This window comes from Anomaloglossus baeobatrachus, chromosome 8 (genome assembly GCF_048569485.1).
Source record: "Anomaloglossus baeobatrachus isolate aAnoBae1 chromosome 8, aAnoBae1.hap1, whole genome shotgun sequence".
NCBI lineage: Eukaryota > Metazoa > Chordata > Amphibia > Anura > Aromobatidae > Anomaloglossus > Anomaloglossus baeobatrachus.
The window spans coordinates 238452710-238471270 of NC_134360.1; the positions used below are offsets into that span (position 1 = coordinate 238452710).

General features: G+C 43.1%; 1 protein-coding gene across 1 annotated transcript in view; it reads left to right on the forward strand.

Annotated features, from left to right (window-relative positions):
• Positions 1–610: 610 nt before the first annotated feature.
• Positions 611–18561, forward strand: part of C8B (complement C8 beta chain) — a 53321-nt gene continuing 35370 nt past the window's right edge. Inside the window, exons 1-5 of the mRNA XM_075321157.1 lie at positions 611–696; positions 4147–4273; positions 9598–9739; positions 14699–14840; positions 18424–18556. Coding sequence (XP_075177272.1) covers positions 650–696; positions 4147–4273; positions 9598–9739; positions 14699–14840; positions 18424–18556 — 591 coding nt within the window. The 5' untranslated portion in view covers positions 611–649. The remainder of the gene's footprint in view (positions 697–4146; positions 4274–9597; positions 9740–14698; positions 14841–18423; positions 18557–18561) is intronic.

The window sequence follows — 18561 nt, forward strand, 5'->3', positions numbered from 1 at the left end:
GGTATTTCCATAGTAATGACCTAAGTGTCTGACTGCTTTGATTATTTGCCTCCCCCCTGGAAACAAGACCCCCAGCTTCCCAACCAAAAATGCACCCATGAAGATGCATGAAGAAAAGAAGCATCTCAAAAGACCTCAAAATTCTGTACTTCTACATACCTAACACCAGGGGGCACTGGTGTTCAATAAATGAGGATTGGATATTTCCAGGTGTCATTCTTGATTAGTTTCTATATATTTATCCAGCCAAATTTGTTTATTTATTTATCTATTTATTTATTTATTGTTCCCTGAACCATAAGCTCCAGAATGGATCGCTGCACCAGTTTTGATAGTAAAATTGATCCAATTATTTTTCAAGATTTTCAACAACATGTATTACGTTTCTGGACTTTTGAGATTTGTTTTAAAATTACAAACAGATACATTGTATTATTTTTGAGGCAACAATAGAATAAGTTTGCTTCAAAAATACAGTTCTATATAATGACCACAAGGTGGCGAACTTAGATTTTTTTTTTTTTTTTCTATTTGGGGCTTTTCGTTTTTTCAGACTGGGCAAATCCTTTGTGTGTAATGTTTCTTAATCCAGTGTAGTTAATAGAGAGGAATCATCAGCAACTGAGAGACAGAATCCAGTAAATATATCATGCTTTTCTATGGAATTCTGCTGATCCTCGGCCTGTATTACACCAGGTGAGTACTAAGGTTCTGAATAATGGGGTGACATGTAGTGTATATATTGTAACAGTGGAAAAGTATCACTCATATATCCAGCAGCGGAGGTTCAGAAATTATAGACTTTGTAGCTTCTGAAAAATAGTTAATAAGGTAACAATCTTCAATAATGAGATGTATCTTTTACTAAAACTCAAAATTCCAAAGAAAAACAAATATAAGAGAATAATGCAACATATTTGATAAAGTATAATAAAGGGGATGTGTGTATTTATAATGCTCTAAGATTTAGAATTGCTCATCTCTGGTTTAGGATTTCTTATCAAACATTTTTAATTTATGTATCTAAAATACTACTGGCTAATTAAAGAATTTAATGTCATTGGTTATCAGTGTTCTGCGTCTTCATAGGCAACACCTTGATCTGTTCTACTGGAAGATCACTGACAAGGAAACCACTAACTTATTGCCAAGTCAAGAATCTAGTTATTATAATATTAGAATACTGCCCCCTATGTACAAGAATATAACTACTATAATACTGCCCCTATGTACAAGAATATAACTACTATAATACTGCCCCTATGTACAAGAATATAACTACTATAATACTGCCCCATATGTACAAGAATATAACTAATACTGCCCCTATGTACAAGATTATAACTACTATAATACTGCTCCCTATGTACAAGAATATATCTACTATAATACTGCCCCTATGTACAAGAATATAACTACTATAATACTGCCCCTATGTACAAGAATATAACTAATACTGCCCCTATGTACAAGAATATAACTACTATAATACTGCCCCCATGTACAAGAATATAACTACTATAATACTGCCCCATATGTACAAGAATATAACTAATACTGCCCCTATGTACAAGAATATAACTACTATAATACTGCTCCCTATGTACAAGAATATATCTACTATAATACTGCCCCTATGTACAAGAATATAACTACTATAATACTGCCCCTATGTACAAGAATATAACTAATACTGCCCCTATGTACAAGAATATAACTACTATAATACTGCCCCCATGTACAAGAATATAACTACTATAATACTGCCCCTATGTACAAGAATATAACTACTATAATACTGCCCCTATGTACAAGAATATAACTACTATAATACTGCCCCATATGTACAAGAATATAACTACTATAATACTGCCCCCTATGTACAAGAATATAACTGCTATAATACTGCCCCTATGTATGAGAATATAACTAATACTGCCCCTATGTACAAGAATATAACTACTATAATACTGCCCCATATGTACAAGAATATAACTAATACTGCCCCTATGTACAAGAATATAACTACTATAATACTGCTCCCTATGTACAAGAATATAACTAATATACTGCCCCTATGTACAAGAATATAACTGCTATAATACTGCCCCTATGTATGAGAATATAACTAATACTGCCCCTATGTACAAGAATATAACTACTATAATACTGCCCCATATGTACAAGAATATAACTAATACTGCCCCTATGTACAAGAATATAACTACTATAATACTGCTCCCTATGTACAAGAATATAACTAATATACTGCCCCTATGTACAAGAATATAACTACTATAATACTGCCCCATATGTACAAGAATATAACTACTATAATACTGCCCCCTATGTACAAAAAATATAACTACTATAATACTGCCCCATATGTACAAGAATATAACTACTATAATACTGCCCCATATGTACAAGAATATAACTACTATAATACTGCCCCCTATGTACAAGAATATAACTACTATAATACTGCCCCTATGTACAAGAATATAACTACTATAATACTGCCCCATATGTACAAGAATATAACTACTATAATACTGCCCCCTATGTACAAGAATATAACTACTATAATACTGCCCCTATGTGCAAGAATATAACTACTATAATACTGCCCCATATGTACAAGAATATAACTAATACTGCCCCTATGTACAAGAATATAACTACTATAATACTGCTCCTTATGTACAAGAATATAACTAATATAGTGCCCCTATGTACAAGAATATAACTACTATAATACTGCCCCATATGTACAAGAATATAACTACTATAATACTGCCCCTATGAACAAGAATATAACTATATAACTACTATAATACTGCTCCTATATACAAGAATATAACTACTATAATACTGCTCCTATGTACAAGAATATAACTACTATAATACTGCCCCTATGTACAAGAATATAACTACTATAATACTGCCCCATATGTACAAGAATATAACTACTATAATACTGCCCCATATGTACAAGAATATAACTACTATAATACTGCCCCTATGAACAAGAATATAACTATATAACTACTATAATACTGCTCCTATATACAAGAATATAACTACTATAATACTGCTCCTATGTACAAGAATATAACTACTATAATACTGCTCCTATGTACAAGAATATAACTACTATAATACTGCCCCTATGTACAAGAATATAACTACTATAATACTGCCCCTATGTACAAGAATATAACTACTATAATACTACCCCTATGTACAAGAATATAACTACTATAATACTGCTCCTATGTAGAAGAATATAACTACTATAATACTGCCCCCTATATACAAGAATATAACTACTATAATACTGCCCCTATGTACAAGAATATAACTACTATAATACTGCTCCTATGTAGAAGAATATAACTACTATAATACTGCCCCCTATATACAAGAATATAACTACTATAATACTGCCCCTATGTACAAGAATATAACTACTATAATACTGCCCCTATATACAAGAATATAACTACTATAATACTGCCCCCTATGTACAAGAATATAACTACTATAATACTGCCCCTATGTACAGGAATTTAACTACTATAATACTGCTCCTATGTACAAGAATATAACTACTATAATACTGCTCCTATGTACAAGAATACAAGTAGTATAATACTGCCCCTATATACAAGAATATAACTACTATAATACTGCCCCTATGTACAAGAATAGAACTATTATACTGCCCTCTATGTATGTAAATATAAAGCAAATTTAGGAACAGCTTTGTTTTCACTGCCTTTATAAATTGAATATACATGTTTCATTATCTAGAATATTAACCCTGAGTGCTGAGTGCACTGTATAATCCGTATATACGTTACTCTTGGGGATTTGGACATTATTAATCAGTGCAGAATTTCAGATGTACAGTAGAACGACGTGATGATAAATGATGGAGATTTACTTTATGGCCGCGTTACTTGTGATGCTGCTTACACTGACAGTCCATCCATAATGACGATTAGCCGGTAATGATCTGTGAAATAATGAGCTACTTGTTTTAATTAGAAACTGAACAGTTTTTTTACTCATTAATATAAATTCATGAAATATTAATGAGATATCTATATATCAAAATAAAAACTTTTCACCCATGCACAGCTGTCAATCACAGGAGAATGGAAAGTCCCGAGTGGCGAGGGCTGTGGAGTATGTGCCCGAGCCTGTAGATTGTCTGCTCTCCGACTGGTCTTCCTGGAGCTCGTGTGATCCGTGTCAGAAAAAAAAAGTAAGTGCGATAAGTCCAGAACCGCTCTTTACACTGGAACCATGTGCAGAAAATATCAGGAAAGTACTGACTTATGGGACGTGTCTACTGCTCCAAGGAGACTTGCCAACCCTTCATTGACACTTGCCAACCCTTCCATTTTTTCCAAGAGTCTTAAGGATCAGAGATGGAAATTTTGGAAATTTGGCAAGTTTGACTAATATGCCTGAATTTGAGATGCTATAGCAGAATAAGTATCAAAGGGAATGATTATCTCATTCAAGATAATAGACGAGAGGAGGAAACCCAGAAGAGAGGTGAATTTACTGCACCGAGTCTTTAGAAAGCAGAATTGACCATTTTTGATGGTCTATATCTGGTTGATGGGAACCTTTATGCCACAATTGTATCAAATTTAGGAAGGTCACCGGTGAAGGCTGCTTCCTTTCCCCACACTTTTTCAATCCCATTTATTAGGAGGTGCTGGAGGAAAATGAAACTTTCAAGACTCTTTATTTTTCCAGGAGGCATTGGCAGTGTTCTGGAAAGCTCTTGACTCAACTGGGAATGTGGGAAGTCTCCCCCTTTTTAGGAGAGTTGTCAAGTGTGGTGATAATTATTGTGTCTGGACTAATACTTTTATGGATTTGTAATTTGGTAGATCGATCTTGTGCAGCCTAAATAGGTTCACCAGGGTTTTTTCTTCCTACATAGGTCCACAAAGGTCTTTTCCTCCTAGATAGGTCAACCAAGGTCTTCTCTGTCCTAGATAAGTTCACCAGGGTCTTCTCTGTCCTAGATAAGTTCACCAGGGTCTTCTCTGTCCTAGATAAGTTCACCAGGGTCTTCTCTGTCCTAGATAGGTTCATCAGGGTCTTCTCCTCCTAGATAAGTCCACCAGGGTCTTCTCCACCTAGATAGGTCTTACCAGAGCCTTCTCCTCCTAGATAGGTCCACCAGGGTCATCTTCTCCTAGATAGCTCCACCAGGGTCTTCTCTTCCTACATAAACCTACATTAGACCTGCGTAATCACATAGTGCATCAGAGAAAATACACAAGATTTCAAAAAGTATACAAATTTTATTAACATGATACCAACGACACAGTATATCAAATGATTAGAGACGGATATCAAAAAACACACAGTAAAAAGTCATTACCCCTTAAAAACACAGAAAACAATCCTGGGACATTGTGGTAATAGAGTTGGTATGTTGCAGTGGTCAAAAAGTGGATATATGCATACACCCGAAAGTACATCGAGGGTAATTTCATGAGACCGACAGTCTAATATACGGTAGCAATCATAAGAAGGGTGTATGAATATATCCCAAATACATCAAGAATAATCATACAGAAAACTGATACTCCAGCAGACATAATTAGGTACTGATGTTTGAATTACCACACCATGCAAATGCATACATATTGTACATATCAAGAACCACCGCAGATTACAGAAGTCAAAGCATACATTTCTGCAATTGAATTTTAGTCAGTACCCATGTAAGGGTTTGCCAGCAAATAGAAACCCCAAATATATGCCATACCATCCTACCACCCAGAAGGGGGGAGGGGGGAAAAAGGAGAGCCAAAAACCTGGCACACTGCTGGAGGCAGTTTTTAGAGTTATTAGAGACCACTACCTGTTGAACCACAGTGCCCAGCACCTCTACGCGCGTTTCACACTCGCTTCGTCAGGAGGTGCTGTGACAGGGAAATGGTCATCTTTTTATGGCGCAGGACTCACCTGAGGCCCATCAATGGCGCGCAGTGTGCGGCGACGGCCATGCCGCCCACTCCAGCCGGCGTCCCGGAAGCCGCATTGCGCATGCGCGCTAATCGCTTCACTCATTGGGCGCCGGCTGCAGGGGAGGGACAGACACCGACACACAGAGCGCGCTCGGGCATCAGTGAGCGCAGCGCCATCTTGGATGAGGGCAAAAGTACTGGCAACCAGCAGAGATCAGAAAATCTCATACACATTTTGCTGGGATATTGTTTTTTGAGCAATAACCATATTATAAGTATACATTATCGCATAGAGAGTTGATAAGAATACAGGATGTCCTAATCCGAGAGTTTATGGAAAACACAGCACACAAGAATACGAAAAGACATTATTTAGCCATCTATAGCATAGAAATTATTTATTATTTTATGGTCATCTCGTGCGCTGCGTATCCACAACCAAACCACTCACTATGTGTGCCATACAAGCTAAGGTTAGATTACATCGCTCAAACATTTAGTATACATGTTGATGCACATAAATCCTGGAGTATAATTCCATCATATTACGTCGCTCAAACGTTTAATATACAAATTGATGCACATAAATCCTAGAGTATGATTCCATCATATATGCAGAGAATGTACATTTCACACATAACTGGCTTCCAAAAATTCGCTCTCGCCAAGCCCTGTATATAAAAGTCAAAAGAAAAAAGAAAATTAAAAAATGACCATAAAAATCAAACAGAGAGCAATAAGCCCAAAAAGGCAGCTCAAGTCAGACTCAGACAGTAAGTACCACACAGAACATGATTAAACAAGGAAAATCAACATATACCAAAAAACGCATGAGAGCAGGCTTTAGAGTAAGAATTCAGGACGAAAATATATCCACAGGGAAGCGATCACAGGAAGGGCTTAAAGGACACCAGATCATTTAGACCTAGAGGCTTAACGGTCTCCAATGTGGTAATCCACTTCACCTCCTTCTGGGCCAATACCTTTCTGTGGTCACCTCCCCTCGTACCGAAATAAACTCTATCTATCCCTCTGAACTTAAGAAGACGCCAATTGCAACTGTGCTTATCCCGAAAGTGCCTGGGTATATTGTTGGGGGCATCGATTTCTTCTGCTGTTTCAACTTTCGCAGCTTTTTTGATGTCCCTAATGTGTTCGAGAACCCTGACTCTAATTTCCCGGGAGGTCAATTCTACATATATTAATCCGCAAGGGCATTTAGCCCAATAAACAACAAAGGTTGTCCTGCAGTTAATGGTATGCACAATCTTATAAGACTTAGTATTAGATGCATCATGAAAAGTAAAGGACCTCTCCATTTGGGGACAAGCCCCACAGTCTCCACAAGAAAAAGGACCCTATTTGGGTCCCCTTGTCAGACCCAGAAATGTAGAGGGGGGTGGGACATAGTGGCTCTTCACTATCATGTCCTTTATTGTTTTGGACCTACGTGGCGTAACTGATGGCCAAGCCGAGATGGCTTTTGCTAGATCACCGTCAGACATAAGTATAGGCCAATAGCGTGCTACAACTTCATTCATTTCCCTCTACTGAGAGTGATAGGCCGTAATAAATCTGACTTTTTGATCCGACCTTCTTACACTCGGTTTGAGGAGATTATCCCTGGGGGAATGTCTTACCCTCTCATAGCCAGATTCAATTAACCTATCACTATAGTGGCGGGACTTAAACCGCCTCCTAAGGTCCGCCGCGTAGCCCTCAAACAGAACATTGTCCGAACAAACCCTACGGGCTCTCAGGAATTGACCTGTCGGTACGGAGTTGATGACTTGTGGGGGATGAGAAGATTTTGCACTAAGAAGGGAGTTAACTGCTGTTCCTTTTCTAAAGATGTCCGTCACGACAGAGCCGTCCACTCCCCTCATTATTCTGATGTCCAGAAACTCTATTGAGCTAGGGCTGCAATGATAAGTCAATTTTATGTTAGAATTATTAACATTCAGAGAGCACATAAACCGCTCTAATTCCTCCTGTCCACCCTGCCAAACCATGAACACGTCATCTATATACCTCACCCACAACAATATCACTGTCAGGATATTGAATGGAGCGCTCCCAATACCCCAGGAAGAGGCACGCATACGAGGGCGCACAAGACGCCCCCATAGCAGTGCCCCTCTCCTGGAGATAGTAGCGCCCCTTGAACAGGAAAAAGTTGTGGGTGAGGATAAATTTCAGCAGGGTGAGCAGGAGGAAGACAAGATTACTATCTAGAGAGGTAGTGCTTAAATAAAACTCTACAGCCCTTAGCCCATCAGAGTGTGCAATAGACGTATACAATGACTCTACGTCAGCGGTCATCATTATAACGTCATCATCCAAATGTAAGTCCTGTATCCGTACCAACAGGTCAGCTGAGTCCCGAATATAGGAGGGTAAGTCGAACATCAAAGGTTGTAGGTAGTGATCCAGAAATCTACAGGCGGGTTCACATAAGCTGTTAATGCCTGAGACTATCGGTCTTCCCGGGGGGTCCTGGAGGCTCTTGTGAACTTTAGGTAAAAAATATATAGTTGGTACAATGGGAAATTGATTCACAAGACCCTCGAGGATACTCACAGGGATGTTATCATTACAAGCTTTTTGGAGAATGTTATCAAGTTCAGATTTGAAAATTGCAGATGGATTACTATCCAATTTCCGATAACAGTCACGGTTGTTTAACTGTCTAAAGGCCTCGTACTTGACGGTTGGCCAAATAACTACATTTCCCCCCTTGTCAGCCTGTTTCACCACTATATCCTGCATTTTAGATAACTCGTCAATCGCTTTTCTTTGTCCCTTCTCTTCCTACATATGTCCACCATGGTCTTCTCTTCCTACATAGGTCCACAAAGGTCTTCTCCTCCTAGATAGGTCCAAAAAGGTCTTCTCCTCCTAGATAGGTCCACCAGGGTCTTCTCCTCCTAGATAGGTCCACCAGGGTCTTCTCCTCCTAGATAGCCCCACCAGGGTATTGTAATCCTAGATAGATTCACCAGGGTCTTCTCCTCTTAGATAGATTCACCAGGGTCTTCTCTTCCTACATAGGTCCACAAGGGTCTTCTCCTACTAGATAGCTCTACTAGGGTCTTCTCCTTCTAGATAGCTCTACTAGGGTCTTCTCCTTCTAGATAGCTCTACTAGGGTCTTCTCCTTCTAGATAGCTCCACCAGGGTCTTCTCTTCCTATATAGGTCCACCAGGGTCTTCTCCTCCTAGATATGTCCACCAGGGTCTTCTCCACCATTATCTTAATTGTATCAAGCCATCGGGTTGCTGGTCTTCCTCTTCACCTTGTTCCTTCTATTCATCCAGCCATGATGTCCTTCTCCAGTGATTGCTCTCGTTGTATGATGTTTCCAACATAGGCAAGAAAATCTGTTTTGTAAGTAGACAGTGACCAGATGGCCCTAGAGTTCATTTTTTCTCCTGTGGACAGTTTTTTACTTATTCCACCATGAAGTGAAATACTTCTTGCTTCAACCATTCTACCCCTATAAAAAGAAAAACCAAAAGGTTGTCCCGAACGTGTCCATATCCTTCAAGTATGAGTCTGTCTTATTTTCATGACTTCTACCTTCTTTGCACAGTACCGATACACACAGATGACCCATATCCCTCAGTTCTATGGTGAATCGTGTAATGTGATAGACCGGCAGGAGGAGAGCTGCACTACCAGCACGGTCTGTAGGAACAAGAAGAGCTGTGAAGGCTTCCAATGTGTAGAGTCCGGTAAGTATCAAAGTCCGAAATTCACCAGTGCAACAATGCATGGGTAACAGTTTACAGCTTGGATATTCAGCACAGCCAGGGCCCAACTAGATACAATGTATCCCATAATAAGAAGAATATTTATATAGCGCTAACATATTCAGCAGCACTTTACATTCAAACAGGGACATGTGCAGACATAATAATATAATGATAATATTTATTCACAGATAATAAAGACATTAGAAAGTAACATATGGTTCATCAGTTACAGGAGGAGTGAGGGTTCTGCTGGAAGCGTGCAACTTATTAGGAAATGGGGGGACACAATAGGTAGAACGTGCTCGTCATGTACGGTCCGGCCATTATTATAATAAATAGGTTTTTTCATATGAAGCTGCAGGATCTGTCATCAGCCAGGACTAGTGCAGCTACCAGGAGCTATTGGTGCATGGAGGATGTGGAGACCGATAAATAGGAGAGAGCAGATTATGATTAACATTTAGAAGGAGGGAACAGAGGAGAGTTAGATTAGTGATGTGATAGACCTGTCTATACAGATGTGTTTTTAAAGCATGCTTAAAAATGTGAGGGTTAAGTATTAATCAGAGTGTCCGGGGTAGTGCATTCCAGAAAATTGGTGCAGCACGAGAGAAGTATTGGAGACGGAAGTGAGAGTTTTGGTTTATAGAGGATGTCAGTTTTAGATCAGCTGCAGAATGGAGGGCACGGGTGGGTGGTAGACAGAGATGAGGGAGAAGATGTAGGGTGGTGCAGAAATGTGGAGCTTTGAGGGTGAGAGTGATAAGTTTGTATTGTATTCTGTAGCGATGGGTAACCAGTGCAATGACTGGCACCGGATGGAGGCATCGGTGTAGCAGCTGGACAGAAATATGACCCTGGCTGCTGCATTCAGGATGGATTGGACAGGAGAAAGTTTGGTTGGAGGGAGACGGATCAGTAGAGAGTTACAGTAGTCCAGACGGGAATGAATAAGAACGACAGAAAGGGTTTCTGAAACTTCAAAGATGAGAAAAGGTCGGATTCTGGAGATGTTTTTAAGATGCTGGTGACGTGAGCGAATAGTGATTGTATATAGGGAATAAAGGAAACTTCTGTGTCATGTATGACACAAGACAGCAAGCGTGCCTCTGGGGAGTTATGGTAGAATCACCACTGGCGGACACTATATAAGGGCCCCTGTGCAAGGACAATATATGGACTCTCTGCAGCCCAAGGGTTCCTCATAATGCACAATCCCACCTGCTTTGGGGGTAAAAATGGCCCCCAACCTCTTGGGTCCCTGTGTGGCCGCACCAATGATATGTCAGGTAACTTAAATATCAATTTAGGTTGGGCTGTAGAGAAGGAAATACGAGAAGTTCAGTTTTGGAGAGATTCAGTTGCAGATAGAGGGAGGACATGGTGTTGGAGACAGCGGACAATCACACTGGTATTTTGTATTACGGTCTGGGTGATGTCAGAAGAGGTGTATAATTGGGTGTCAACAACAGAGAGATGATACTGGAAACCGAATCTACTGATGATTTGACCAATAGGGGCAGTACATATAGATGAGCGGAGGGGGCTTAGAACTGAACCCTGAGGAACCCCGACAGTAAAGGCCCTGTCACACACACAGATAAATCTTTGGCAGATCTGTGGTTGCAGTGAAATCATGGACATATTGTTCCATTTGTACACAGCCACAAACCTGGCACTGATTGTCCACAATTTCACTGCAACCACAGATCTGCTGCAGATTTATCTGTGTGTGACAGGGCCTTTAGGGTAAGAGAATAGTCAGCAAAGGATACAGTGAAGAAGCGGTCAGAGAGGTAGGAGGAGAACCAGGTGAGAGCGGTGTCCTCGAGCCCGATAGAGCGGAGCAGAGTGAGGAGGAGCTGATGATCCACAGCATCAAATGCAGCAGAGATCCAGGAGGATCAGCAGGGAGCAGCAACCATTAGATTTAGCTGTTAGATCATTAGAGACTTCAGTGAGAGCAGTTTCAGTGGAGTGCAAGGAGTGGAAACTGGATTGTAGAGGGTCGAGGAGAGAATTATCTGACAGATTAGACAAGAGTGGATCAAGTGTTCCAGAAGTTTAGAGATGAAGGGGAGATGAGAGACCGGTCAGTAGTTAGCGGCACAGTTCTGGTCGAGGGATGGTTTTTTACCTAAGGGGTTATGATGGCATATTTGAATGAAGAAGGAAAAATACTGGATGAAAGAGAGAGGTTAAATATTTTAGTTAGGTGAATGGTGACATCCGGAGAAAGGGACTGAAGGAGATGTGAGGGAATAGTGTCACTGGCGCAGGTAGTAGGGCGAGAAGATGTGAGGAGCCTGGTGACTTCTTCAGTGACCGGATCCAAGTTTGAAAGTGATCTTGAGATGCGGGAGGGGAGAGGTCCATGCTCGAAGAGGATTGTGCAAAGATGTCCTAATGGATGTGTTGACTTTTTGTAGGCCAAATCATAACCAGGCACTGTACGTTTGAGCTTAACATGGAGCAGAAGATTTTCAAAGAGTCATTTTTGGATTGTTGGCTAGTGATGTGATTAGGGTGGTAACATAGACTTGTTTGGCCAGAGTTAAGGAGAGTTATAAGTTTTAAGTGTGAGCATTTTGTGTGTTGGATGGTGGCAGTGTGTAACGCTCGCCACTGAAGATGGAGAAGTGGCGAGCTAAAGTGGACCCATTGGACCACAGGGGGACACCGGGTCTACCCTCTTTCATGGGAATGGCTTGACTAAGCGCCCACCAAGAGGTGCTACTCCTAGTGCAGGGACTAGGACTTGACCCCTACACCAAGGGCGGACAGAGGAGCAGACAGGCTAGGGCATATGGTACAGCTGTGATGGACAGGAAGTCACTGGTATGGCTAGGACCACTGGGTAGCTGAGGCTGGAGGCACGGCCAGGGCGGACAGGCAGTCACTGGTATGGCTGGGACCACTGGGTAGCTGAGGCTGGAGGCACGGCCGGGGCGGACAGGCAGTCACTGGTATGGCTAGGACCACTGGGTAGCTGAGGCTGGAGGCACGGCCAGGGCGGACAGGCAGTCACTGGTATGTCTAGGACCACTGGGTAGCTGAGGCTGGAGGCACGGCAAGGGCAGACAGGCACAGTCTCTGATGTGGTGTAAGCCACTGGGTTAGCTGAGGCTCAAGGCACAACTGGGGCAGACAGGCACAGTCTCTCTTGTGACGTAAGCCATCAGGGTAGCTGAGGCTTGAGGCACAGCCTGGTAGGATAGGCACAGTCTATGGCATAGTGTGAGCCACTGGGGCAGCTGAGGCTGAAGACATGGCCGGTGTGAACAGTCACAGTCTCTAGTGTGGCGTAAGCCACTGGGGTAGGCTGAGGGAAATAGTAGACTGTAAGGGGGGCTTTGCACACTACGACATCGCAGGTGCGATGTCGGTGGGGTCAAATCGAAAGTGACGCACATCCGGCGTCGCAGTTGATATCGTAGTGTGCAAATCCTTTTTGATACGATTAACGAGCGCAAAAGCGTCGTTATCGTATCATCGGTGTAGGGTCCGACATTTCCATAATGCCGGTGCAGCGACAGGTACGATGTAGTTCTGTGTTCCTGCGGCAGCACACATCGCTGTGTATGAAGTCGCAGGAGCGAGGAACATCTCCTACCTGCCTCCACCGGCTATGCGGAAGGAAGAAGGTGGGCGGATGTTTATATCCTGCTCATCTCTGCCCCTCCGCTGCTATTGGCCGCCTGCTGTGTGACGTCGCTGTGACGCCGCACTACCCGCCCCCTTAGGAAGGAGGAGGGTCGCCGGCCAGAGCGACGTCGCAGGACAGGTGAGTGCATGTGAAGCTGCCGTAGCGATAATGTTCGCTACGCCAGCAATCACAAGATATCGCTGCTGCGACGGGGGCGGGGACTATCGCGCTCAACATCGCAGCATCGGCTTGCGATGTTGCAGCGTGCAAAGTACCCCTAAGGCACAGAGGACAAGGGAACCCGACAACTAGCTGGCTAGGGCACAGGAACTCCAGCTAACTAACCACGTTGATCAGGCAACTCCCCTAATGGGAGATTGCCTTATGTACCCAGTGTCCCTCAGTGATAGGCTGAAAGGCACGTCCTGTGAGTGACGCACTGACCCTTTAAGAAAAGAGCAGTGGCGCACGTGCGTGCCCCAGGAACACTCCGGGAGGACCTGCGCTGCATGCACAGGCCCTGGGAGGAGGAAGTAAGGAGCGCACACATGGAGGAGGAAAATGCGGGGACACATACTGTTTGTGAGCTGGCCACGGAGGTGAGTGGCACGTGTCCCTGCGGGAGGAGGGGAGCAGGGAGCGCAGGGACACCAGCGTTACACAGTGGATGGTTTGGAATGATTGAGAAACGTCTGTAAGGCCTCAGTGTTGTACATGGGAGAAGGGAGAGATCCACTGGCGGAGACAGACAAGAAAGGGCCCCTGTGCAAGAACAGTATATGGGCCTTTTTCTGTTCAATAACTCATCAAACTGCTAAATTCCACCTTTTTCACAAGTAAAATCGGGCCCCTTACATCTTGGCCCTTGGCAGACATTGGATACATGAGCACCCATAATGGGCAGAAAAAAAACATCAAGTTGAAGAAAACTTTGAACAAGAAGCAAAGAACAATTAATAAATAACAAACTTGAAAACAAGAGGGACGTTCACACTTGACTGATGTGACACAAGCAGAACAATGAATAAGACCTTCTGGAACTTTTCTAGTATATTTCTAATGTGCACTTAAAAGACGCACTTGAAGATGTAATCAGAGTCTAAGGAAGGTCAGAAACTTCTTGGTATAAATTGATGGATGTGACGAATGCTCAAACAAAACATAAAGATGAAGCATAAAGATAAAAAAATCCACTTTTCTAGATCAATCAAACTTTTGTTGCACCTTCTATTTTGGTCTGTTCCTGAATCAGACATTGATACTTTCTTTCCTTTCTATGTGTTTGGCATCAGGAAAGTGCATTACTCGTCGGCTCATGTGTAACGGAGATGATGACTGTGGCGACATGTCCGATGAGAAGAACTGTAAGGTGGTCCGCAGCTCGTGTACTGACGAGATGGAACAATACTGGACCATTGAAAATCTGGCAGCAGGGTAAGACTGACCGGAGACATAAAAGTCTGACATTGATCTCACTGGTGACCAGAACTAAGGGGTACTTTGCACATTGCAACATCGCTAGCATCGGCTAGCGATGCCGAGCGCGATAGTCCCCGCTCCCGTCGCACATGCGATCTCTTGTGATAGCTGCCGTAGTGAACTTTATCGCTACGGCAGCTTCACACGCACTCACCTGCCCTGTGACGTCGCTCTGGCCGGCGACCCTCCTCCTTCCTAAGGTGGCGGGTCGTGCGGCGTCACAGCGACGTCACACGACAGGTGGCCAATAGAAGCAGAGCGGCGGAGATGAGCGGGACGTAAACATCCCACCCACCTCCCTCCTTCCGCATTGCCGGTGGATGCAGGTAAGAAGATGTTCCTCACCCTGCGGCTTCATACACAGCGATGTGTGCTGCCGCAGGAACGAGGAACAACATCGTACCTGTCGCTGCAGCGAAATTATGAAAATGACCGACACTACACAGATCACCGATTTTCGACGCTTTTGCGATCATTTATCGGCGCATCTAGGCTTTACACGTTGCGACGTTGTTACCGGTGCCAGATGTGCGTCACTTTTGATTTGACCCCGGCGATATCGCAGTAGCGATGTCACAACGTGCAAAGTACCCCTAAGGCTCCAATGTTAGTAAGTCGTTTGCTTTTGGACAACAGTGCGTTGTATCCTGCCCACACAGGAACATTGCTCCATGCTTTCTGTTGTAGCTGCATTCTGGAAACAACAGTAGCAACAACCCATCCAAATTGCGATAGTTGGTTGGAACCTGATGATTTCTTGCTTGTGACAAAGTCTTCTGTTCTCTTGGTATGCTGTGGTTTTGGCTTGTCACAGGGGTTCATATGTACATGGTATGGAGTGACAGATACTGTAAAGTGTGGGCATCTGTTATGTTCAAGGGTGGCGCAACAGGTTCTCCAACAATATCTGCTTTTTGATATACAGCAGTTAAGAAAGCCACGGATCCCCCCTGGGGGGAGGGGCGACATGACCAAGGGGGAGGTAGGGAGTGATGGGGTTAATAGGGACAGTGTAGGTATGCCTAATATTGCTTTAGGGGGCTGGTCTTAGCCTGGGAGGAAGAGGAAGAGTAGGGAAAGGGTTAGTTTGGGAAAGAGAAAAGGTTACCTCCTTTCCTGCTTCCGGACGCCGATCGATCCCTGCCCACCCTCCCTTTATGTTGTTATTTGGGGGATGTGGTTTGGGTAGTTGGGATGCTATTTGTCACAGCAGCGGGGGGGGGTAGGTCTGGTCCAGAGGTTTGGAAGTGAGTGGTGGCTGGACCGGGAGTCATTGTCTCGGTATGGTGGCTCTCGGTTCCGGGATGTGGCAGGCACAGGGTTCTGCCAAAGTGTGGGGTGTCAATCTGTGGGTGATTGGCACCTCGTCTCTGGGTCGGTGTGTTGCGGCCGGGGACAGGGGGAGTAGTAGTTATGGACTGGGCCTGCCCCGGGGGGTCTTGTAAATGTTATTGTCTATTGTTACCTTTATGTTGTTGTTTTGGGGTCGCCCGTTGGACGGCGTCCCCAAGGTGTTAGTTTGTAAACAATAGGCAATAAAAGGCTGCTGTGGCCATTTGAACCAAGTCGCATGCAGTCCGGGTGTTTATTCTTAGAGTATAAGGGGTTTGGTAACACAGACATCACGACCGGAGAATCCTCCCTCAGCTGGTCATGGTTCCATGTGTGGTTCCTTTCCCATCAGGAGTATCCTTTGAAAAGTCCGTGTTATCGACTGCAAAGAACACAAAAGCGGCCTTCTGCAAGAATGGTGGAACGTACAGAACGTTTAACTGTCGGGTGCTTTCTACAGTTAATAAGTAAAAGCATCGCAAATTTTACAAAGGCAGCCACGGATAAAAACACCATAGAAGTCACCAGTGACATACAAGACGTTCCAGCTGAATTATACTCCGCCATCCGCTGGATCATGATAGGACCAACTGACAGCCTTGAAACTAAAAGGAGGATCAATGTTGTTGACCGAGCGTCACTCACTATGTGTCAGAACATCATGTATGGATTCAAATCCAACCGTCAGGTCAACTACAAGCCAAGAACAGAATCATCATTATTCAGGCAACACCATGCACGAGAAAACCCACAGGTCCTGGGGCTGGCTCTGACTGTTCATCACAAAACCCGCAATAGGATGTTGATGAATCTTCTCAGTTCACATGGGTTTTGTGTCCCTTATGGCCGTACCCTTTGAATGGAAACTGCTTTGGCCAATGCTGTTGTAGAACGCACCCGACAGTTAAACGTTCTGTACGTTCGACCATTCTTGAAGAAGGCCGCTTTTGTGTTCTTTGCAGTCGATAACACGGACTTTGCAGAGGATACTCCTGATGGGAAAGGAACCACACATGGAACTATAACTGCTGTATATCAAAAAGCAGATGTTGTTGGAGAACCTGTTGCGCCACCCTTGAACATAACAGATGCCCACACTTTACAGTATCTGTCTCTCCATACCATGTACATATGAAGCCCTGTGACAAGCCCAAACCCCAGCATACCAAGAGAACAGAAGACTTTGTCACAAGCAGGAAATCATCAGGTTCCAACCAACTATCGCAATTTGGATGGGTTGTCGCTACTGTTGATTCCAGAATGCAGCAACAACAGAAAGCATGGAGCAATGTTCCTGTGTGGGCAGGATACAACGCACTGTTGTCCGAAAGCAAACGACTTCCTAACATCGGAGCCTTCCCACTGCTTCCAGACCTGGCACACGAGGACCCCCGGATCCAGTGTGAAAGTGATGGTGGCGATATGGAAAAAGTCTCGGGGGCTCAAAAAATTAAAAACATTGTACCGTATATTGTTCGTGGACGACAACTTGTAAAACAAGTAATAATACTAAATAAGTAAATAAAAATATTTTTTAGTTGAATCTAGAGTATTTATTTGGATACCCTTGCATTTATTTGCCCTGAAAATGTGTTTCTTAAAATCAAGTATGTTTATATTATTTACAAGCTGATATATATATAGGAAAATTGATGTCAAGTCAGGCATTTTGGGAAATCCAATATGGCGTCCGAGTATGAGTCAGAGCAAATGGAAACATTGTTTTTCTTATTGCTTATACAATAACCTTTCCAGAAATGTACAGTTTTCATACTCTCAAAAAAATTCCGGCGAAATTACATAGTGAACCTATTAGATATTTCACACAGGTGGACATAGTAAGATTCTAGCTACCTAAAGTCACCACTAGGGGACGCATATAAACTTACCGCATACAAAGTTTAGATTGATTGCAATGCTTAAACAGTATGCAGCAAGGCTCCCCCTAGTGGTGACTTTAGGCACATCTATACCACGTGTGATGAATCTGCAGCATAACCCCATATAAATATAATGCACCTCTCACTTGTGGAGTCGATTTTTATGCTTTTTATGGGTTGTAGATGTGATGTTTTAGTTTTATAATTGTATAATATCGGGGTTACACATGCTCCGGGGCAGAGTATCCTCAGACACTGGGCTGTCAGGGATGAGTAGTGAGATCTGACAGTAACAATGACACTTACACATGCTTTATGTTTCTTAGATTTAATGTGTTTACCAATAACCGGGAAGGCATTGTATTAGACCACCGCTATTACGCCGGGGGCTGCTTACCGCATCATATCCTGGGGGTGAGATTTAGGAAGCCGTACAATGTGGAAAGCTTTATTCTGGAGGTGAG